The 23,338-nt window shown below is 45.2% G+C and overlaps 1 protein-coding gene across 5 annotated transcripts in view; it reads right to left on the bottom strand.

The window, feature by feature from the left end:
- AFF1 (ALF transcription elongation factor 1) overlaps nucleotides 1-23,338 on the bottom strand; it is a 116,708-nt gene that overhangs the window by 26,505 nt on the left and 66,865 nt on the right. For 4 of the 5 annotated variants that reach the window (XM_062574329.1, XM_062574325.1, XM_062574330.1 and 1 more), the window contains exons 4-9: nucleotides 12,194-12,238; nucleotides 9,367-9,453; nucleotides 8,562-8,598; nucleotides 8,136-8,187; nucleotides 915-969; nucleotides 747-784 (exon numbers count right to left, since the gene is read on the bottom strand). In XM_062574329.1, coding sequence (XP_062430313.1) covers nucleotides 747-784; nucleotides 915-969; nucleotides 8,136-8,187; nucleotides 8,562-8,598; nucleotides 9,367-9,453; nucleotides 12,194-12,238 — 314 coding nt within the window. The remainder of the gene's footprint in view (nucleotides 1-746; nucleotides 785-914; nucleotides 970-8,135; nucleotides 8,188-8,561; nucleotides 8,599-9,366; nucleotides 9,454-12,193; nucleotides 12,239-23,338) is intronic. The other variant, XM_062574328.1, reaches the window with a different exon arrangement.

Genomic DNA, 23,338 nt, shown 5'->3' with positions numbered 1-23,338 from the left:
ACTCACAATGCAAGAACATCCTGTTTCAAGAGCTTTCCCAGAGGCAATGGATGCCGCCAAGAATCAGCGTGCCCTTGTGCAAGTCTGACTTTGTAGACCATTCCCCTGTGTTTGAAGAATACAGTTATCAAGCCAAAAATGTGCCCTGTATTTAAGTGCTCCTCTTTAGAAAAAGTTTTGGGCTTCTCCACCCCTCTCCCTCTAATCCAGGTTTGTGCCTGTTCTGTTTAACCTTGAACATTGCTCTGACTAACAATACATGGTGGAAACTGTACACAAGCCCCTAAGAAATCAGGAGAAGCTGAAGAAGCCTGAATGACACTGGCTAATCCCTTTTCTCTGTTCTTCACCTACATGACTGTTTCTCTCTTCCTTCTGATTTAAAACTAGACTCTCATCTTAGACTATATCCCTACTATAACTAAGCATCCCATCAGCTCCAACATGGTCTGCGTATATACTGGGGTGGGGATGGGGGGAGTGGGGAAAAAGAAGGGAATGGCAGGAGCAATAACTTCTGGTTCAAAGGCAAAATCCAGCATGCCTTGTCTATTTATTTCTAGTTGAAGCTTTCAGTGAAATCCTACATAATTAAAGTCAATTTTCAATGGAAAGTTCAGGTAGCTAGAAGCCAAAGCTCGTGTTTATTACGAAAACAAGGCACGTTTTCCCCATCTACCTATAAAAAGCAGTTTTGTTTTCCCTTCTTATGTGGTCTAGCTAGCAATTTTGGAACAAACCTGTACCTTGGAGGAGCAAATGAAGAAGGTGGCTTTTCAACAACCTGTTTTGTTCACAAAAACAAAGAGGAGAAGGGAAGAAAGGTTAGCTTAAGGAATGTGGAACAGCAGAACAGGTCATGATGATTTAAAGAGATGACTGTGTGTGTAGTATATAAAACAGCTAAAACTGACTTGGTCATCACCACTGTCTTCACTATCACTGAGCTGAAGGTCATCCTGGAGCATTCTGAAAGACAACCAAAAGATAAAAATCAGCCAAGGCAGACACATTTTCAAGCAGCAGACACTGAAATAAAAACTTGGTTGGTGCCAAAACAGACCGACCTCCCACATTCCTTTTGAACGTGGAACATCCTTTATTGCTAAATTCTCTCGTTATTTGAATGGACACTAAAATGACAAAATGGACCCTAGGTCTTCTACTGTGCCTTCCACCTAATCTCAAGGCACTTTGTAATGGAGGTCAGTATCACTGGCTGCCCTCTACATACAACAAAAACGAAGGTCAGGGAGGAGAACGATCCTCCACCAAAGGTTATTTGGGAGCCAGCAGCAGAGTTGGCTGGAAAAAGTCCAGTCCCTGATACAGCAAGAGATGAGCGCTCTGTGAGCTCCCCAAAGACAGAAAGCACTGTGCCTGCATCACAAGTTGTGCATTTCTGCGCTCACTGCTTGTCCTGGGCTGCAAATATTTCTCCTGGAACAGAGGCTCCCAACTCACAAACGCCTAAGGAAATGCCACAGCGAGGACAGTCTCCTACTCCTGCTCTACACAATGAACTCCATGCTCCTGGACACCTGACAGTGAATCATAACATCTAGCATTTCAAACAGTCAACGCAACTTCAGAGTGGTGAAGCATAAACTCTGTTTTAATATCACTTGAGTAAAGAACAGGCTGTCTGCAAATATTTCCAAAGGCATAATTTAGTCATAAGATCGGCAGGTGATAATTACTGCTTCCAACTTCACCGCATTACTGGGGCCCTCAAAAGGCTGGAAGAGGAGGGATGTGTGGGGAAAGACCTGGATGGCTCTCCTCCTCTTCAGAAAATACTCAGGTATCCCAGAAGATGACTGAAAACAGACAAGCACACCTCTCGCTAATTTAAAAGCCTAGCAATCCAAATTTCAAAACTCTCTTGAGATTGCCTACTCAATCTAGAGAACTATACAAGCGACATTTCAAAAAATGGGACAAAAAGCTTGGGAACTGAGACAGGGCTTTTAACCATTCAGGTCAAAACTCAGTTTATTTCAACCTCAGTTCAAACTAAGGACTCTACAGGAAATTCTTCTCAAGCCTAAAAAGAAAAATCAGCCTCCAGCCTTCCACAACAACACCTGTTATTGCAAGAGAACAAACACAAAAGATCCCTGAAGAAATTGCCTTGCCCAGTAGAAGTGGAGAGAAACAGATTTAGGGTTCCTAACACTTATTAGCAAAATAAAAACCAAACAAACCAAAAACACTTCACACTCTTTCAAGCCTTCATTTCACGTTGTGCACAAAGCAAAAAAGATTCACAGCTCTGCAGGTCACCGCTAATGAATTCAAATCATTTGCTTTTACGATTCTCTGACAACGGAGTAGTAAAAGCCTTGAATGAAAACGTAGCGTTTCCCCTATTTAGCCACTATCCCCACTAATTAGACAAACGATTTTACACTCATACCAAAGCGGTTAAGTGCAAGGCGATGCTTTCATTGAAATACGACCACGTCTGGTGCCAAAGCTGGCCACGGTCTCATAATGAACAGCAGTTCCGCAAAACAGAAGCAATGAATCCCAAACCCAAATTAAATTGTAAGAGCAATTGCCTTGTTGGTCAACAGATATCATCTGTTTTAGCAGTCAGTAATTGGTGCTCAGGACTGAACAGTAACTTAGGCTTTCTCTCAGTACCCTCCCAAGTACCAGGTTGAAGGGCTATAATTCAAAAGACAGACTCTATCTTCCCTTTAAAACAGAAAGCTACATCATTCCTGTTAGCGCTAATGGAAATTACACATACAGAAGGAACAGAGAATAGACTCAAGCAATTACTCAGAAGGTTTATTTTGTTGCTTGTTTTATCCTGACTTCCTTTCAGTCCTTTCAGTATCACTAACAAATCGTCCTCCTCCATTATTTCAGGACAGAGCACAGCCCCCTTAAATTAATGGAAAACACAGTTATTTCCTGATACTTCAGAGCTGTAAATAGAAAACCCTCCAAAAGCATTTCTGCTCATACAGAAGGTAAAACCACCTGCTTGCTAGGGCACCTCAACCTCCCCTAAAGGAGGATGATGAAATCAGAACGGAGCAGTACAGGGAACTCGACACCCACCGGCACTCACACGCCAGAAGCAGTAACACAGAAATTAAGCAGGACTGGCTGACTACCGTAACTAGGAAGGCAGACAAATCCTTGAGAAACATCCCTCCTTCGCACTGGTGCTGCACGACTAGCACTGCTCTGCGGAGGAGATCTCTAAGGAGGATTTGGCACTTGAACTACTACTACTGAAGTGCAATTCTTATCTGGTCTTTATATTTAAAGCTTTAAATCTAACGAAAATTAGCTTTACGTTGCATCCTTTTTTCAGTAGGACGTATACTTTGGCACTTTTTCTTTCCAAAGATTATATGGTTGGCCTGCGAACTTCCAAGAGACTGACTAGACAGCAATACTCTTTTGCATGCATTTTATTTTGAAGTTATAAGCCCATCCAAACTTGGGACAGAATGCAAAGGTGACTTATGTTAGGGTGCCAAAATATTAACTGGGAGCCAAATGCAAGTCCCCTTACCCTCCCTTCCCTCCAAATGAGACAGACTAACCACTTGCACTCTACTGCCAGCAGTGTAATAAATCCCTGCTGAAGTTATTTTTCCAACTACTAAGTCTTTTGTTGAAACAAGTTCATGCAACAGCTACAGTACAATCAAGGAAAAAAAAAAAAAACTTGGCTTCAAGAGTATATGTTTCTACAAGACTCCCATATGAGTCAGAATTTACTGGAGATTAAGGTTTGGACCAGTGCTCTTGTACATGGAGCAGGACAGCATAAAGAAACCCCCAGAAGTCTGCTCTTTCCACCAGATCATACCCCTCTTCCTTGCACAGGCACTGCCTCCAGCAAAGGTACTGCCCCTATACTGCCCCTATAGCCCTCGACAGCAGCAGGATTGCTGCTGCACAAAGCGCTCTCCGTGCCACACAGACTCCTCGGAGCAGCTCCTCCTCGCCAAGCCACGTGCATTCGTTGCGCTGGCATTTTGATTTTGCCATTCCCCTGCGACTCTCATCTCCCAAGCTACGCAGCCTCGTCTTCTTACACACCCTCACTGGTGCAAATCACCTTTTGCCTCTTCTTTTAGAGTAAACAGCAAAGGAAGGTCCTAAGAGACACCACCTTGGAAAAGAAGTCCCTCGATTACCTACAGAAGGCAAGCAGCATACAGCTTGCAGCCAGCCTGTACACGCTGCCTTCGCACGTGGGCTAAAGCTGCAGGTCAGCACCATTCCAGCGATACGTACAAAAACGAGAGAGCACCAGCACAGCCACTATCCACGTGCTTCGGCAGTTTGGCCAAACGTCCTCCGGGATCTCAGTGAATGCTCTGACTCAAACCCTCGGAGGCAGACACTCATTCAAAGGCAGTAACGACTGTAACCTTGGGGCCAGCTTTGAACCAGTCGCCTAAAAGCAGAACACTCGGCAACACATTACTGACTGTGAGGCACAGGCCTCGTTAATTTAAACGAGGTTCTAGTGATGCTAAAAAAAAAAAATCCTAAAAATAGTCTGAGTACTTTCTTTTCATTCTGTTTTGCTTTGTTTTAAAAATTCTGGGCTACAGATTCACTTTCTTTAGAGGTACAAGGATGATGCAAGGAAACACTGCGTAGATTATGGGTTAAATCTGATTTAATTGTAAGCACGAGGAATGCCTTTTTCACCTGAGTTGTTGGTAAATAAAAAGCAGAGTGCAAGAACATCGCAATTTCTTAAGCCGTTCAATTCAGGATCAAGAAAGAACTCTAAAGGCTCAAATGAGTCACACTTTTGCATGGATAGACAAAGCCAGTTTCCCAAATATAAGGCTTCAACAAATTGTTAAATAGTCTAGTCAGAGAAAATAAACCTGCTTTAATAATTTTAATGCTTTAATTAGCTCAGGAGTTATGAGATGCCAAGTTCTCGTTTGCAGGACTTGCAGCTTATGTACACGCTGTCAACCTCTCTGTAAACGTACGGAAAAGGAGCTCTTTCAGGGAGAGAAGCAATGCTAAAATCCACATAGCTTGCCAGACAAACAGCTCCACGGAAAGCGCAAGCTGGTCTCTCTCTGCCAACCGAGTCAAAGACGCGTTGCCGAGAACGAGCCCGGCTGCCCCCTCTGTAAGGGGAAGGCTCCCTCCGCTCCCGCGAAGCCAGGTGCTAACTTAGGGGCTGCATTCAAGAAGGAAAGCCATCTGGGAAACCCCGGCACGTCCTCTGAAGCTGAATGCTTAATTTGGGCACCCAGATGCACAGGGATTTCAACCTCTAATTAAGCAGCACAAATGCTGTTTGTTTTCAGGCAACGACACTTTGCAACACGAGCTACTCCAGGCAGCTGAATTTTCAGACAGTCATGTGCATTTTGAACAGCAAAGAAAGCAAGCCCTGTTGTACCAGGGAAAACAAAAACCAGGCCAAAAATAAAGAGCTGCATCAGTTCAAGGAAGAGATGTGGAGGAAGTCTTTGGGCAAATCTGGGTTCACTCCAGTTTGGACGGGAACCGAAAGAGCTCGGTCCCTCTTGCTCAGACGGCCCGCGCGGCCGGCGCGTGCGGCGGGAGCGTTCAGCGCGCCCCCGCCCGCGCCTCCTGCCCTCGCGCCCCGCGACGCCGCTGTCCCACGCGCCGCAGTTCCCTCGCTCGCGCCGCCCCGCGTCCCCGCCGGCTCGGCCCCCCAAAAACAAAACCAGTTGCTCGAGCAACAACAACATTTGCTTGAGCAGCAGTTAAGAACAATCTGCAAGTGTGAAAAATCTGCATCTGGTGTTGGCATTAAGGGAATAGGTTGTTCCCAAGGCCAAAAAGCCAGGTCAGGATCCTCGGGGCTTTCGCAGTGCCACGGAGCCCCGACGCCGTGGGACACTCTTCCTTCCCGCGGCAGCACATCGGTACCGATCCAACGAGAGAACAGCCCTGCTCCTCTTCGGCTGATCCGACACCACTGCCAGGCTCCTGCCGGGCCCGAGCCGCAGGCGCCTGCATGGGCAGTGCTCGCAGGGGCCATCTCGGCTCTCACGGACACGCCACGCGGGAGCCGAAACGCAGATCGCGGTGCAGGGTGGCTGAGGAGGAAGGCACAGCCTGGAGCAGGAGAAACTAATACATGTTTTTTTAATCGGCCAAATGCAAACCTCAAGAAATTACCCAAGAGGAGCAGACTGGCGGGGGGGACGTAGGGACAACCGAGAGGGCCGGGGAGCTGGAGACCCCTCAGCAAGGCCGAAGCCCAGGCAGCCAGCGGGCCCTCGCACCGTGCTGCGACACACTTCAGAGACTTGTTTAACAGCTGTTACAGAACTTGAACACAGAAGCCTACAAACTCAGTGGAGATGGACAGATTCAGCCCCTCAGGCTCATGCCTATTCAATTTTATTATTATTATTATTAAATTGCTCATGATGTGGAAAAGGAAAAAAAAAAAAAAAGAAGTGGCGTATCTTTGTAGTCCATAATTTGCAGTCATACAGTGATATTGTACCATGGAAGTAGTGTGAGATCTTTATATATCACATTAACTGATGGGCATCTGATGATTCAGCAATTGCCCCGCATATGGACCACTTAGCCTTTTACACTCAGAAAGACTTATATTTGCTATTCAAGGTTCACAATCTATCAATGCTGCCATCTGGTCAGGTTAATCTTGAAAGCTTAAAATTCAGCCCACACAAAATGACTTCCAAGCAATTCCTGTAATTAACCTTATTAATAGATAACCACTTTCATCTACTAGGATGGCACCAAGTCATTTTATTGCCATTACAAATCTTTTCCACCAACTCAAAGATTTCTATTAGAGTGAATCATTTATTAGTTGACATTACTTTCCTGTCTTTTTTTGCCAATTCTTTACACACAGGCATTAAGAAAGAGCGTGATTTTCAAAATGTTATGCCATGGTCTACACTCAAAATTCCTTCGGTAGGAAAAGTCAGTTCCACAGCCCGAGCTTTTGAAAACCTCGAAGACCCCCTAACTTGCTGCTGCCCTCCCAACTTCGTTTACTGTAACGAACAGAAGAACCATTTGCTGCAATTTCCCAGTACAGAATTAATCTCCGCCCACCCAGATCCAAACCCCACAGTCTCACAGCATGCTCCACAGGACTGGAGCCACGGAGTAACTCTGAATTGCTCCATTACCACCAACAGGCCTCAGCACATCTGTGACACAATGGTAAGAGCCAGGGGCAATATAAAGTGTTAGCTCTTTTAAACCAAAGTATCACAGCAAGAATTTGGAAAACTTAGAAAAAAGCATTTTCCAGTCTGCAAACCAGCTCTTTCTTGGTGGCATGACAGCACCCTTGCGAAATCACATCCCATTTGGTACACACTCTAAAGAATAAGCGAGTCCTAATGAAAAAGAAAAAAAAAAAAAAAAAAAAAAAGGTGAAAAAAACCTAGCAAAGAAGGTTTCTTACCATTATTTATTTGGGAAGGTGAAATTTCCATCTCCTCCTCCCCTTTCTGCCTGAAAATGCCCATTCTTCTTGCACTCTCTGACTTGTATCCACTAGCAGTTCCCATCTAGCTATAATAGTTGCACAGGCCAATAAGGTTATACCGGCGAAGTGAAACTGTGCTTTGTGAAACTGTCATACCGATTATACATAAACATGTATAAGCAGTTCATAAGCAGTCTCATGTTGAGACTCAAATTATAAGGCACTTGCTTCTCAGAGAAAACATAAAACGAGAGGGAAAAGAAGAAATACATAAAGTGCCAGAGAAGCTAGAGAAAATTCAGTTCAGCAGCTCTGCCCATGGCTAACATTATTAGAGAACCAAGGTTTTAAAACTTAGTTTTAACAAAAATATTCACCTTGATTTTTAAAGAAAGAAATTTAAACTGAGGTTTTTAGAAAGATAACAAGTTTTTTTCTTTTTTTTAATAAAAGTAAAACAAAGAATAACTCTTTTCACAAAAATTTTCCTTGAACAATATGAAGAAAATGATTCAAGATAGTAATACCTTAAGAAGATCTCTTTAAAATCTCACCTCTAATTTTAACAAATTTTATACCTGCAGCTTGGAAACATCTAGTAAAATTTTTAATTCATTCCAGTTTCTTTAAGGTACTGCATAACAAAGCATGAAAACTGAGTCTGGTTACTTACGATGTTCTCGGTTGAGAATTAGGCAGCGTTTTTGAAGGTGCATCATACTGTTCTGTAAATTAAAAATGAATCCATTGGTTTTATTTGTCTCACTTGTATCATATTTTACTCTATTGTCTTTGCGTGTCAGATTATAAAGTCATTCTTTGAGGATATAATCATTTGCCATTGAGATTATTCATCATTCCAGACAGGGTGTCTTAATGAAATACAGTTTGTTCTCTGTCTTAATTTCTATTTAATGAATGTATACCACCTTTTAAACACTGTCTAAATTCATCCTTTTTCAAAAAAGCACATAAAATTGGGCTCCTCAATCAATTTAAACATTTGATATTCTCCTCAACATACAATATATAACAAAGTAACAAAACTATCTGTGAACTCTTTTACGTAACAGTGAGTTTTCTTTGGATTTCTACTTACTCTGATTCTGTGCTACAGATCCAACATGCTGTGAGTCCTTAAAAAAAAAAAAAAAACACACACACAAACAAGAAAAGGACAAAGTGAAAATTGAGAATAAATGAAACCTGTTTTAATAGCTGCATAATGATGATTTGTTTTCAATGTGTTACTGTAATAAAAGTCTACCTTGTCAAAGTCTGATTTTGAAATGTCAGAGACTAAGATGGCCTGATATAGTTTAGCATGGATAGAAATGATGCGTGCTGCTGCCATCAGAAGTATGTTGTTAGTGTACTAGTGGCACATTTATTTTTGAAGAAATATAAAATTTTAAAAAGAGCTGCCAAGCATTTCTGTTTAACACATTTGGCAGATATTTGTGTTGACAAGAAAGATAAAACATTCTTTATGCTGCAACAGAGAGGAGTTCTTTAAAAGGTTTTTGAAAAGCAGTTAAATTTGGTGCCCACCATGCTAACAAATATGTAAATAATCCTTTGCCTGAAAAACGTTACAACTCTAAAAATCTAAACCTCACTTACAAAATAAAAAGGTAAATGATAATTACACTATCATATAGCCCACTCAAGAAATAATTACTCAGAAGCCCAATCTGATCTAATTTCTTAGTAAAAAGGTTTCAAACAGCAGTTGTATAACTCGAAATCCATCGTGCTTTAATTTATCTGATGACTTTTAAGGCTAATCTCTCCTAACTGCCTTTATCTTAGGAAAGAAAGACAAGATAGCTAAAAATACACCCAGAAGCTGGAAAATTCTCTTCTAACGTCTTAAAAGGAATGCCCCAAAGAGATTATTTTACCTTTGATGGAAATGGAAATTTTGAGGGCTCTGCTGTACTAGGTGTATGAATAGCTGTCAAAGGAGGTGGCCATGAGTGGGTCATTTCCTGGAAAGGATTTGAAAAAAGAGGTAAATAATATTTTTCCTGATACATGCAGGTGAAATTTTACACTTAAAAGATTGATACAAATCTACTGAAAAAAAACCTTGCAGACCCAAAAATAAACACAAAAGACTGTACTGCAGTGAAAAGTTTTCCTTTGAGCACAGCAGTCGCAGCATGGCGAATACAGAACTACTTGCCCCTCATCTGCAAGCATCCTTGCACTGCCCAAGTAAGAGAAATCCAAAGGAAGCTTGCATAAAGCAAAGTATCTATTTTAAGGGTTTGCAGGATTAGACCTCAGAATTACAGCTCTCATGGTTAATACAGGGAAAAGTAAATAGAGCCCATATATGAGTAGCTCTTGGTTTTTTAAAAGCACAGGACTTTCCTGTTATGGAAGTCCTTATATCCCATTACAGTAATAACATTCTGAAAGGCCTTTCATAACTCGAGGAGGTCAGCCAGAGAGCTCTGACCACGTGCCATTCCCTCTATTATTCTAGCTAAAATATTGGCTAGTTTCAAGGATTTTCCTGTCACCAATGGAGAAGTTTTGGAAACAGCTCCAGCACATAGTTTCGAACCCAAGAGACCGCCTGGCAAATCACTTTTTTAGGAATCCTTCTGCCTTATTCCCCTGCCCTTACTTCCACCCATCATCGCTACCAGGTACCGGAGAGCAGAGCACAAATACCAGAGTCAGGAGATACAGCTCAGCACGTGAGATAAACTTACAACTTGCCTCTTCTGCAACTACGGCCCAGCCTAGAAGAGTGCGCTAAAACCTTGGCTTGCACTGCAATGAATTTGAAAAGTCTATTTGAAAAGTCTAGCAGAGACAAGGATCTTTGCCTTTAACATATGCTAAAATACTTTAATGAGGGTTACTCTAGACAAGGCCTTAGGGGAAGCTGGGGCTTCCCAGCTTCCCCAAGGAAGTTAAAAGAACCTCATGGAAGAAAGCTTTTTCTTGGCTCTTAATCCCCAAATTTTAAATCCAGAAGAGCATAATATTCACTTCAAGGATTAAATGAATTCACAGGACCTGCCACTTCCACTCCCTTTTCAGGAATACTTTTCTCAAGATTTCCTCCCCAGCCCAGAATCTCTTCTGTACTTAGCACATGCACCCACCATCCAAAGCGGCTGCCACCACAACCTTTCCCTGCCAACTGCCAGAAAAAAAGGGAACATGTTAAGTAAACAGTACGGAGACTTTGCTGACTTCACCAACTTAGGGATTATACTGATGTCGAACAAAACTCGCAAGGAGCATGCACTGCAAGGCTTGTAGAGGGCTTAGAGAACTTAAAGAATCTGTGCAAAGTGCTCTTTTTGTACCTTTTGCACCAAATACACTAAAGTTTGAAAATCTCTGCTGTGTCGTAATTTACAAGTGCTCTTTTTTCATCAGGGTAAAATTATGAAAAGCCCAGAAGTGTCTCTGATTTCCTTTTCAATTAGCAATTCAGAGAAGAAATCAGGAATAAAATAAAAACAGAAGATTTACAGTGGAAAAAAAATCCACATTGCTACCTTTGGCCCTACAAACAGGCATTAGAGCAATCTATAGAGATTTCTATATGCAAAAACTAGCAACAGCCTCTCATCACAGCTAAGCTACGCAACTATTTGGTCACGTTATCATTACTCTAGTCTTCCCCTTTCTCCTCTTGCCTTCTGCAGTTCGAACAACAGCTGTGCAATCTCTCCAACGGACTATAAACTCCTCAACACACTGCACTATGCCTCTTCAGGTAGTTGCACATGCTTCCTTTAAGGATGCTACAAAAATAGTATAGTGCATTACTAACAGGCGAGAAAACAGGATGCCCCATAAAACCCGTGAGGCTGCGGTCCTTCCGGCTGGAGTGCTGCTGCTGCACACTAAGCGCCAGGCACCTGCTGGGGAACGAACACGCACAACTAGCTTCCAGCTAAAACGCTGCCACAGCGACTACTTCCGAGAGCGATAAAGGCAGCAGGATTTTGCAACCTAAAGGAACATCAAGGAAGTGAATCACAGCAACAAACACCTCAGTTAAGACTTCAGTACTTCCAGGTAGTATTTGACCTCAAGGGACTCTTCTCAGTATCAGCTGAACCAGCTCGAAGAGCAAAGTGCATTTTCACACCACGTGCAGTGAACTGGTGGCATGTACTCACACTCGGCTGCTGGGAGTCTGTGCTATCCTTTACGGAGCCAACCCAGAGAGAAGCTTACAGCAGCAGTTTTGAACGAGCTGGATGAGTTTTGCAGGGACGGACTGAAATCACCGTGAAGGGGAAGCGGTCCAACAGCAGCGCTGAGGGGTGGGAAGCACGCAAGTGTGCACAGGTGTGCACGGCCACCTTTGGAGGACTGGCAGGAACCAGCAGCGTGGATAGGCCAGTGAGTCCAGCCTCTCTGGAGGAAGCGCAATTTTTGCACTTACAGATGGGAATGCTCTGACCTGACTATGGAGTGACTGCAGCTGCTTCTCCTGCCTCAGGTGCCTTGTCACTCTTGCTCTTGGACTTACCAGATTCAGTATTTACATTTGGGGGGAAGGATTCGCCTTACAAGTCCAGCTGCTTCTGAAATGGTTTGCTATCTTCTCCACTGTAGTGTACCCACAGACCCAGTTCTAACAACTGCAGCATTGGCTGGTAGACCAGCAGCAGAGCTGTAATTTTTTTCCCCACTTGCTATTTTAATGCACAAAAGCACAGAGACTTGTTATTCCAGAAGAACACCTACCTTCAAAATTTCTTCAACGCAATGGACATCACTAGGGAACGTTTGCTACAATGAAAAGGAGAGAAGAAGCATAAGTTTGTTTTGTTTTTACCAATTGATACGAGACAAATATTTGATTACCAAAGGTTATGTACATTTTGAGGAAGTCAGTTAATTAAAAAAAAATGCTAATTAGAATTAAAAACCCATAGGAACATCAGGTATTAATAAGGCATTTCTACAATATTGGTGGTTTTAGGCCTTTAGGAGAGGATGTAGTCTAAGAAACTTGAGAAAGAAGGAAAGTGTCTCCAAATAACCTATCAACCACAGAAAAACAGAGCTCTTTAAACAATGCTCATTCGACTATCAGGATTTCACCCATTTCACGACTTGCCTTCTTCTTTCTGCCCACCAAGGTGTACTTGGCAGGAAAAGAAGCTAGACTAAAACACAAAGCTTGGAGAAGGCAAGGTAGGGGTGGTGCGAAGGGGTGGCACTGTGAAGCAGTTCTTTGCACTCCAGCTCCTGGAGTCACGTGAACATCAACTACCACTTAAAAAAAGAAATAAATTAGAGCAATACAACTACAGCTCGTGCCCGCGCCGTCCCGCAGGAAGGCACCGAGTGCAGCCTGCTGCCCCGGAGCCCGGGGGGCTGCGGCAGGAGGGACTCCCCGGCCGCCTCGCAGGGGCTGGGGCTCCCTGCCGGGCCTGGCAGCCGGCCAGCCCCGCGGGCCGGGGCACAGCCGCGGGAGCGCCCGCAGCTGCCTTGGACTGGGCGAAGCTCTGGGGAAGAGGCCAAAGGAAAAGCAACGCTAATATTTGCCAGTTATATAACAAAGAGCAGATATTACAGCTGGTGCAAACACATGAATCTGCTTTTAATATATCAGCAAAACCACTTGAGCAGCTCCTGGCAGAATAGGCCCCCTTCCCGCGGCATCAGCATCCTGCGCTGCACCGACGAGCGGTGCGGAGGGGCCTGGAAGAGGCGACTCCTGGCCCGGGCGCTCTGCGGGAAGCGGCTCGCGGGCCGGGCCAGCCCGGCAGCACCGCTGAGGCCCAGGGAACCGGCGGCAACAGGGTGCAGCGCTGCTCCCAGGCACCACCCGGCCGTGCACAAAACACCAGCTTACTTCTGTAGATTCGCTTTGCATTTGCTAGCCCCGCTACGCACTGCTGGGAAAATACGAGTCTTGTATACATAGTGGTTCCTTTCCTAATCAGTGTCGTCAAAAAAAAAAAAAAAAAAAAATCAAAATGAGAAACAACCAAGTAGCTGAGCAGGTATTATCAGCAGCCAGGACCAACCTCTTGCCTATAAATAAGAAAGTCGATGGAAACATTCAGCTATCAGTGCAATATCTGAACGGGCAAGACCAGGAAGACGCTCCCCAAATTAAAGGAAGAGGGCAGCAAGCCACAGCACATGATCAGAAGGATCTTCCCCAGGCAAGGTAAACAGCAAAGCAGGCAAACACTTTCAACGAAGCCCCAAAGTGTTCGGAGCGCTCTCGCAGAAAGGTCACTCATCTGTTTCCCATATGCCACGCTGTTTACTTTGGAGGGGGAAGAGCACACGAGGCAGCCTTCTTCCCCCAGCCTCATCTGCCTGTGTCCACATGAACCTCTCATCAAGGCTGCGCTCATATGACAAGGATTTGACTCTTCTTCAGAAAATAATGCATGCCTATTTGCTTCTCACCTTTCTCAGCCCAAGATAAGCCAGAAGCAGAGACCAGGCCAAACCAGTCGCTGGAGCGAAAGCAAGAGGCTTGGTTGCGGCAAAGCTGGCACGAGGTCCCCAAAGCAGGCAGGAGGCGGCCAGAGGGACAGGGAAAAGCAGGAGTCTTCTGTCACTGCGACAGACATCGGTACAACGCACGGGGCAGAAAAGGGATCTTTCATTCCCCCTCCCCCTTTTTGTTTTAGCTTCATAAACTTAACCCTGCAGTTCAACCATTGAATTTACTTCTCAATTTCATAAACTGCGAACAGCAGACACAGAAATTCACCTCTTGTTGTGCAAAAAAGCAGTGTTTGACTAACATTTTGCTTTAGAAACGCTCCCGCCTGATGCAGCCTCTGACAGGACCGTGGTAAAAACCCTGCCTGCAGAAGACACACAAATCAAGTCCCTGGCCTAGACTAAGCACCCAAATTCTCCCTACACTAGAGTGACCCAAAAAAAAAAAAAAAAAAAAAAAATCAAATCCAGTTTGCTTCTCTCATTCCAGAAATTTAAGTTTTATAAGGGGATAACTGATGACAAAAGTGAAATTCAGTCAAGGTTAGACTCAGAGAACATCTACAGCACCCAGTCTGGAGCTCTCTCATCCTTGCCCAGGAATTCACACGCCTTCGTTACGGTCCTTTGGAAACGCCGAGGAGGCTTTGAAATGGAGCCAGGTGCACGCGCAGCGAACGTCCGCGGCGAAGGAGGGCTTGCTGCAGCCCCAGAGAGCACCGCTCAGCGACGGCCTGCTACGGTTTGCAGGTCTGTGGCTTCGCAGGAACGGCTTCCTACGGCGCGGCACAGAACTTCAGAGCAAGCAGGCGCCCACAGCGAACGGGCGCTGCCGAAGCCCGCACCAGCAGTGCCAGGGCTTCGCTTTTTATTTTTTAAAATACACCGGCACGTGCCCCCAAAATACACGCCACTCTCAAGATACAGAACAAGTTATGAGGGATGCCCACGTCTGTTTTCTGTCCTATGTTAAAAGTTTTCTCTCCAGTGCAATTATTGAGGTTACTCTAGGAGATCTTTGCCCTGCTGGAGACTCCCTCCCAGGAGCGCAGGCTCTTTAGGCGTTCTTCATCTGTGCTCTGCTACGGCGTTGCACCACTGCACCCAAACACTGACGGACCTTGCCACCAGCAATTAAACGTGCAAAGCGTAAACAAAACCGCTGCCCACAAAGGCACTCCTGCAACACCTGTACCAAACACACAGTGGAACGGTTGCTTCACACACTCAAACCACAGACTGTTCCAGGCATAAGCAGAGCGTGATTTTCACGCCAAAAGGCCGAGGGAATCCGGCAGGGCTGTCCGACTCGTCTCACGCGCACATCCCAGCCTCGCAGCCCAGGTTTGGGCTCTGCGGCCCCCCGAGTCCCGCAGCACAGGGGCGGGGGGCCGCAGCGGGGTCCCTGCATCGCCTGTCGCGCGCAGGGGCCACGGCTCCCGTGACGCAGTGATCCGCCTGCCCCCGAAGTATTCTGCGCCTCGTTTCGCTGCACAGCTTTGCTGCTGCCTCCAAACTGCCATTAAACCGCAGCTGCCACCCAGCAGCAAGGATCGCCCTTGCCAGTTTGGAGAAAAATTCAGGGAGAGGAGAAATACAGCATCGCCCAAAGGAGAGTTAAAAAGCCCTGGAGCCAAGGAAAGCACTGAAAGGAAACCAGCTCTTCTGAACGATTGTGGGTTTAGAACATCAAATATCACAACGTTGTTTTCTCTCCCTGCGAGCAGTTTCACAGCCTCTGCAGGGAGCACCGTAACGTACTCCCTGCAGGCGAGCAGGCTTAACCGCTGTGCATATTTGCTGGCTGACACTGCCATTTGCACAACCTCCCGCTAGGCGAGCATGCCACACGCGTCCTCTGTTTCAGCCTGGGAACGACGCAGGCTCCCCTGAACGCCGTTTCACCCCTCACAAATCTCGCCCAAGCCTGACGTCAGCTCTTGTGTGATCGGGGAACATACAGATATGCTGGTTTTTTGGTTTTAATGCTAACACTCCCACCCAAACTCATGTTGCGCTTCACAACAACCCTCCCTTCATTAATACTAAAGTATGTGGCAAAAACAGCCTGGTTTTACTCAAGTTAGGGCCCAGCTCCCAGCGATGACAACAGCCTTCGCACGAGGTCCGCGACCGAGGAAGCGTGGTGCTCCGCGCCGTTCCCCACGGGAGCGCGACGCCGGAGCGCGTGCTCGCCCACCTAGCGCTGCTGCTCACGGCTGGCCCCCGGCTCCGGCACAGCTCCTGCACTGATGAAGGCCCACGCGCTCCGGAGGGGTTAAAAGAATGGGTGTAACTTGGAAAGAAATCTTGTCAAAAAAGACGGAAAACTATTAAAACAACAACAACAACAACAAAAGAAAAACAGGCAGAGGAAACAATCACCTTTATAATTTACAGCACTTACCCACAAATATTCCAAAGGACAACTAGACACAGTGTGTAGCATGGTTCATGCCTGCTATATGGCCAATAATTTAATTTGAGCGACAGCTGTAAAGTTATACCTGTATGACATTTGGGAGTAGGAATCGGGCTGATAAATTAGCCTTTAAAAACTTACTATGCAAATTCAACAGGTGACTTCCTCGCTTGCAAGCTTAAAAACAAAGAAAAAGGCTTAACAGTCTGACCAAGATAACATCAACCATTACTTCGATGAGGACCATCACAGCCCTTAAAATGCACATAACAGGTATTTCAGAATGTGTTCATTTTTAAGATGTTTGGGGGAAAAGAGGATAAGAATAAAGCAAAGCCATTAAATACATCTCAGTTAAAGGAAAATAAAGAAACTATTGTTAATATCATTTTAAGCCTCTCTCATGTACCAAAGAACATCCAACATGCTTTTAAAACGGTGAGACACAGTCACATTCTCATCTTTTTCTACTTTTTGCAATGCATGAATTTTCCGTTTCACCAAGCTGCACAACTGGCTCAAAAAGGCTGAATAATATTTTGCAAAGACATGCCATCCCAAGGTTAACAAAAGATAATGCTTCAGGATAATACGCCCAAAGTGCTGTTAAGTATAGCTGTCTGAAAAGCTGTCTGTACACTTGTCTGAAAACTGTCTTTCAGCTCAACATAATTTTGACATAGTAACTCAAACCAGTAAGACCCAAAGTTTTAACCTGCATCCAGTATCTCCCTTCTGTGCCTCCATAAACTCATCCACTTCCTTCTTCTCGCTGCTAGTGATCTCAGCCAAGAAGAAGTCTCTATGCAGGCAAGTGCAAAGGTTAAAAAAAGATTTTTATATATATCTATATATATGTATGTGTGTGTGCATATATATACACACACACACACACACACACACACGTATAAAATAGATGTACCACACATTTTAAAAGCTTTTTTGGGACAAAAAATCAGGCACGTTCATTTAGCATCTACTGTAGGTCCAACACTTTGGAAATCTCTGACATATGCAAGTGCATTTCCCAGAGAAAGACACAGGGAAGAACATACAATTTAGAGTCATCTCAGACAGCGCTGCCATAATCGTTTTGCTTCTGGGTAAATACAGTTGAGGAAATTATTTCAGAAAGATTTGTCAGTAAATTCCTACAGATTCTAGCACCTCCCTTTCTGCTCAGTTGGATGCACATAACACTCAGTATATAATAATAAAAATACTGTATCCAGAAAGCCAATGTATGCTTACATAAAGCAAATATATATATAAATATATACACACACACATAAAAATATGACATATTGGGTGAAAAATGTTAATGAACTTTAAGTCTAGTAATAAAGACCTTAATACCCATGCCACTTCATTAGGTCATAAGCAAATCAATAGCTAGACTTATGCAGGAATTACCATTTATATTGTAACCTAATGCAGCTGACCAGATCAGGAATATTTTGCTTTCCTCTATAGCATCCTTCTACTAACGAAGTTAAATGTTGTCTCTTGTACAATAATTCAACCACAGAAAAGGTAGCTTGCCTTATGTTAAAGGAGGAAAACATGAATTGACAGTTGAAGCATCTAATTAGGAATTGGACAGTGAAAGAATTTTTTGTGTGATCCTCTCCCCGTAGGTGCTAGAGTGGCACACGATATGGCTGCTTTCACAATGTGATGGGATTTGGCCTTATCCCCTAAAAACCAGAGGAGGCTTTATGATTTTTTTCTAAGCTATTAGATACAAATTACAATGCACTTTTTTTTTAATCTCGGTCTGCCGCACGTGCTGAAGGGAGCCGCGGAACTGCGCACAGCACCGCTCGCACACGCGGAGCTGGGAGGCTGAAGCCCTCTCCTCGTGTTTCCAATAGCTTGCCTCATCAGGAGGCCAGCGCAGAATGGTTTCAAGCAGGCGCTGTCGAAAAAATCTCCTCAAGACAGAGTTGGCCGTACATTAATTCAGAAGTCAGAGTCGCTGCTGAAACGTGCGGGCTCAAATAAAGCCAGCAGCAGTGACAGCACACGGCTCGTGCAAGGAGGACGAAAGGGGGTCTGGAAGCAGACGTTAACCGGAACGGATCTGGACTGCCTTTCAGGCAGGCATTAAGGTGCTGCAGACCTTTCTGTTCATTCGCATCTCGGTAACTTCCACCCGGCTGCTTATTTGCATGCCTCTGCTGTCAGAGCCCGTTTGAATCCCCTCTCTGACGTCCCGCACGTAAAACAAGCCACGTCCTTCGCTGCACTGCTCAGCCCAGGTGAAATCGTTCTCTGAAAACACAGAGGCAGCTCAGTCAGGGAACTGGCACAGCGTGCCTCTTCCCTGGGCCACCTGGTATTTTCGCTACATTGAAAAAGCAGTTTGCGATGTTTGTGTGCAGATGAAGTACAGCAGCTACTGCTCTTTGCTTCATTTCAGACCGAACTCCTCAGGCAGGCCAGCAGCTCAGCACAGACGAGAAGGGCGATCCCGTGCTCTGCACCGCTTACCACGCTGTCGGCTGTCTGTATACCCTAACGAGAACTTTGCCACAGCAAAGTTTACCTGCAGTGTTACCTAAACTTGTTAACTAAAAAATAGGGCTTACCTTTACAGCTATCATCCTCTGAATACTGTACGTTTTATACATACATACACGTACACACACACACACACACACATATATATAATCTTTTCTAACGTACTTTTGTTGTGGTTTTTTTAATGTTAACTGCACAGGCTTTTGCCATTTGATTGTAGTGAAGACCACAAAACCATCTATGCATGAAAGATTTGTTCGAAAATGGGTAGGACAAAAATCAGACTCAAAACTATCGTTCTGCCCTCACTTCACCCACATGTGCTTCACCAGCTCAGAGCAGGCGGAGATCTTGCATATTAGATAAACTCTCCTACCCATACATAAGTAATGCTAAGGATGGCACGCTAACATATTCTCAAGAGCAATTTACTACCTACATTTCTGTGTTGTTAAAAATCCTTCCCCTTCACACTGTAGGCATGTATGAGACGCGTGCACACACGGAGCAGCTCTCTGAAATAAGCTGGTTAGCAACAGAGACAACACAGAGTATAAACAGGCTTCTGCTAATGTTGGTTATGGATGCAATTATGCTCTGCAGCGTACCGAAAAAAGGCTGCCAAAACGTGAAGCCTGGATTCTCTTGGAGATGAAACCTCACACGCACAAACTCTTAGCGGTTTTCTCATTCTGAGGAATACCGGACGCCAAGGAGATTCTCTCCCAAGGATGTTTAAATGTTCTGAATCACAAAATAGATCAAAAGGCACCTCTAGTACCAACCCAGCTTACTCCAGCCGCATGCTCCAGAGGACGCACAGACGAAGCTGCTTTAAAGCAGAAGCAACGATTGCTTCCTACCACCTCTTCTGGATTGTGTGCATCAGAACAAGTATGAACACTGGGTCAACACATTCGTGATCCAAATCAGTTAAACGGGCATCGTCATGAGAGCGGACTGTCAGCATGGGTGGTCTTCAACTGTGCAGCTGAAACATGTTTTTATTTTGCTGCAGACCGTGCATTTTTTTCAACAGATCTCTTTCTTCCACTGATTCCCAGCATCGTCCGACGCATTGGAAACCCTTTCTCAAGGGGTCAAAAAGCAGCAGCTTTTCCAACCATACCCGCTACAGGTTTATTTTACAGACAGTAAAGTTCTTTAACGAGCCTTCAAGCAGCAGCCACTTAATTTTATGTAATTCCCTCCCTGTGAGTAACAATTGTTAAGATACACTAAGAAAGGGGAAAAAAGAAATACAAAGCAAGACTGACTACGCAGCAACGCCAACATCACCACCATGCCCGCAAGCTCTACAGTTTGTCTCATGTGACCTCAGCCAGCATGAAACACAGGCCTTACAGTAAATGGTTATTTGTTTTGCCAGTAATGAATCTCAGATACAAGATCCAAAGGATGTGCTAGAAAGCAATCCCATATAAAAGACCAAGCCTGAGACAAAAGTCTGCCTCTCAAGGTCTTTTGGGGCAGCGGGCGAACGAGCTGCCAGCCAGCAGAACCGCCGTTTGCACAACTACTTCCGAGCCGGCGTCGGCGGGCGCCAGGGAGAGTGAGCCACGCTCAAGTGGAGCCCGCTCCGAAGTGGAAACGGCTCCAAAGCTCGAGGCGAGCTCCGATGAGGGGGGCCCTCCACAGCGCCCGAGCGAGCGAGCAAGCGAGCTCGCTGTCCCCGGCCACGCGCGGCCCTTCCCCCGGCACCGGCCTGCGCCGAGATCCTCCAGGAGTCACGCTGGCCAGACACCTCCTCGCCTTTCTGGCGGTATCACCTTCCTGGTGGTTCACTCCCTCACTCAGCTCACTACAGGAGTGGATGAACACCAGAACTGGCGCAACTGAGGAGGAAGGAGAGCGCGTGCTCCCCCAGGGCTCAGCGCACCTTGAGGAAAAGAGGTTTTCATTCTAGTCAGCTTCCAGGTCTTGGTAAACTCTTTGGATCCAGAGCCAACTAATTAACTCACAAGGTGCACACAACTACCCCAGTCTCCTCAGGTCAAAACTGCTTCCAGAAGCACACAATTTAACTGCCTACCTGCTTCCACAGAGATAAAATCCCCATGATCTTCAGTGGGAGAAGTGTTACAGCTCTTGGCACTTTTCCGATCTGAAGTGCTGCTCTGTTGCATCTGATGCCTCACAACTTTAAAATGACAATTAAAAACACAGTACGGACTAGTTATTTTTTATTTTTCAAAAGATACAGGAATATCCTCCAACGCAATGTGCGTTCTACTACCAGCCAATTTCCTTCTCCCTGAAGCGCAGGTAAACGGGTAACGCTTTGCCGTGAGATTCCACCTCTCCTTGTGCACGCGCTAACTTCAAGGCGCTGCTTCTGCCTCAGCACGACAAACCAGATTTGCTTGCTTTTACTTAAACAGATTAGAAACAAAAGGAGGTGACAACCCGGTTTTGAAGCGCAGGACACGCTGGTGAAGCTTGCTACCCACAACAGCTCTCTGGGGCATAAAACCGCATCTTGTTTCCAAGCCACAAGCTCCATCAGCACTTACCTCTTCTAACACAGCGCGGCTTGCTAAGCTCTGGCATCCCTGCCTGCTTTAGGCGAGCCTAACTTCGTCCCTTGAAAGAGAAGTCAGACAACCATGGTTTGCCAGCGTAGCTGTTGGCAAATAACTGTGCGGGAGCCAGAGCTCGGCCGCCGGCGCCTTGCGGGGCTGCGGTGCCCGCAGCCCGGCCCGAGCGCTCCCGCGCCACCCGGACCGCTGCGGGGACGCGGGAGCAGGAGGGGGGCTCCATCGCAGCGCACGTACAAATCAAAAACATTTCAGATATGTCACCTGCATTTATAAACATGGCGTGTTTGCGTAAGAAAATAGCGAGGCAAAACATTGCTCTCACAGCTGTTGTTGTATGAGAGAAAAAAAAAAAAAGGACCCCCACAAACCACAGGCGAGCTGACTACACACTACACACGGGAAACAGCAGCGCTGACAAAGAAAAAACAAAAAAACAGCAACATCACCTCAAACAGAGACAAAGGAAAGGTGCAGGAAGGTAGTTAAAACAAGATTTTCCCCTGGGTTCTTTCAATTTCAGGAATTGTAGTTTTTTTTTAAAAAAAGTTCATATTAAAGAATTAGTATCTCTTAAAGGGAAAAATACAGAGTTTGACCCAAAGCTCCCTGAGATGAATAAGCCTTTGCACTGTTGCTGGTGAGCTCTGGACTAAGTCAGTAACAAATCAGATAAAGACTGTCCAGAAACTTTGAAACAAGCTGCATTTTAAGAATGTGATTGTCCCTTCCCTGACATCCATGCGGGAATGTTTGTGCAAATTTAGGTTTTCCTTGCTCCTGTTTTTGTATTAAGCCCAAACACGTTTATTGCATGGTTGTGAAATACAGAGGAACTTCTGCTCTCTAGTAGTCAAAACTCCTGCTGATACGACTTGTTTAAAATCTCAAATTCTACCGAGCTAAATATATCCTTAATGACTGGCTTCATAAATTATGCTGCGGACTTTGAAGGCCATTTTGTTATGCAGAATATTGCCTTAGGTTTCATTACTACAGTAACCAATAATATACAAATGCTACTTGGCAGCAGGCTTTCTGAAACAGCAGCCGGAGCCGTTCTAGCAAATTCAGGAAACTGTTGCCCCAGAAAGACAGTTTTCTCTGCAGGTTGCTGAAGGCTAAAATTAATTTTCACAGGCAGTTAAAATTACCCCAAGGCTCATCATTTTTAGCATGGAAGAATAAAGCTTGCCTCATCTGAGCAAAAAACATGACAACCACAACAAAAAAGGTGCAAGAAGGTAAAAGAGAGAGAGACAGAAAAAGGGAATTAAATAGTGAATGAAAACTAAAATAGAAAACTGATTTTATAAAAACCCTGTTATCAGACTCTCTTTGTGGAAAGAGAGGAAACTTGGTTCTGCTGCAGTACTGACATGGCACAACACAGTGCCTGTGAGACAGAAAAAAAATCAGACCGATAAAATAACATGCTCGGGGATTCATTCGTTTCAGCTCTGTCCCAGTTTCGGCTCGCGGGCTGAGAGGTCTTCCTGACGGGGAGGCAGGAGAGCTCGCAGGACAAGCAACACATCCTTCCCTTCCCCTGCCTTCAGCTTGGGTGTAACGGAGCGAGACTGAAATTATTCCAGCAAATCAAAGCAAAGCTAAAGCCGATCTGCTTGTCACTGCTTACAGCATTAACTTTCACTTCTGCATTTCTAGAGGCTTGGAAAATGAAAACATTTTATATGTTTTGCTTTCTGTGCGCTAAGGAAAGCCGGGGCGCCGCAGAAGCGTACAAAAGGGCTCTCCCTCGTCCAACACAGCCAACGGCCTCCAGAACTGCGTTATAAACACACTTCCCCTCACCTCTGTGCTTACGCTGCTTGCTTGTTTTTGACACGCAGGACGGGACGGGAGGCTACCGACCCAAACCACCCGCCTGCCAGGCCACGGGAAGCCGGGTGC

This window comes from Rhea pennata, chromosome 4, assembly GCF_028389875.1.
Source record: "Rhea pennata isolate bPtePen1 chromosome 4, bPtePen1.pri, whole genome shotgun sequence".
NCBI lineage: Eukaryota > Metazoa > Chordata > Aves > Rheiformes > Rheidae > Rhea > Rhea pennata.
Note: the sequence above shows the minus strand (reverse complement) of the source record. Positions and strands in the feature narration are given on the sequence as shown.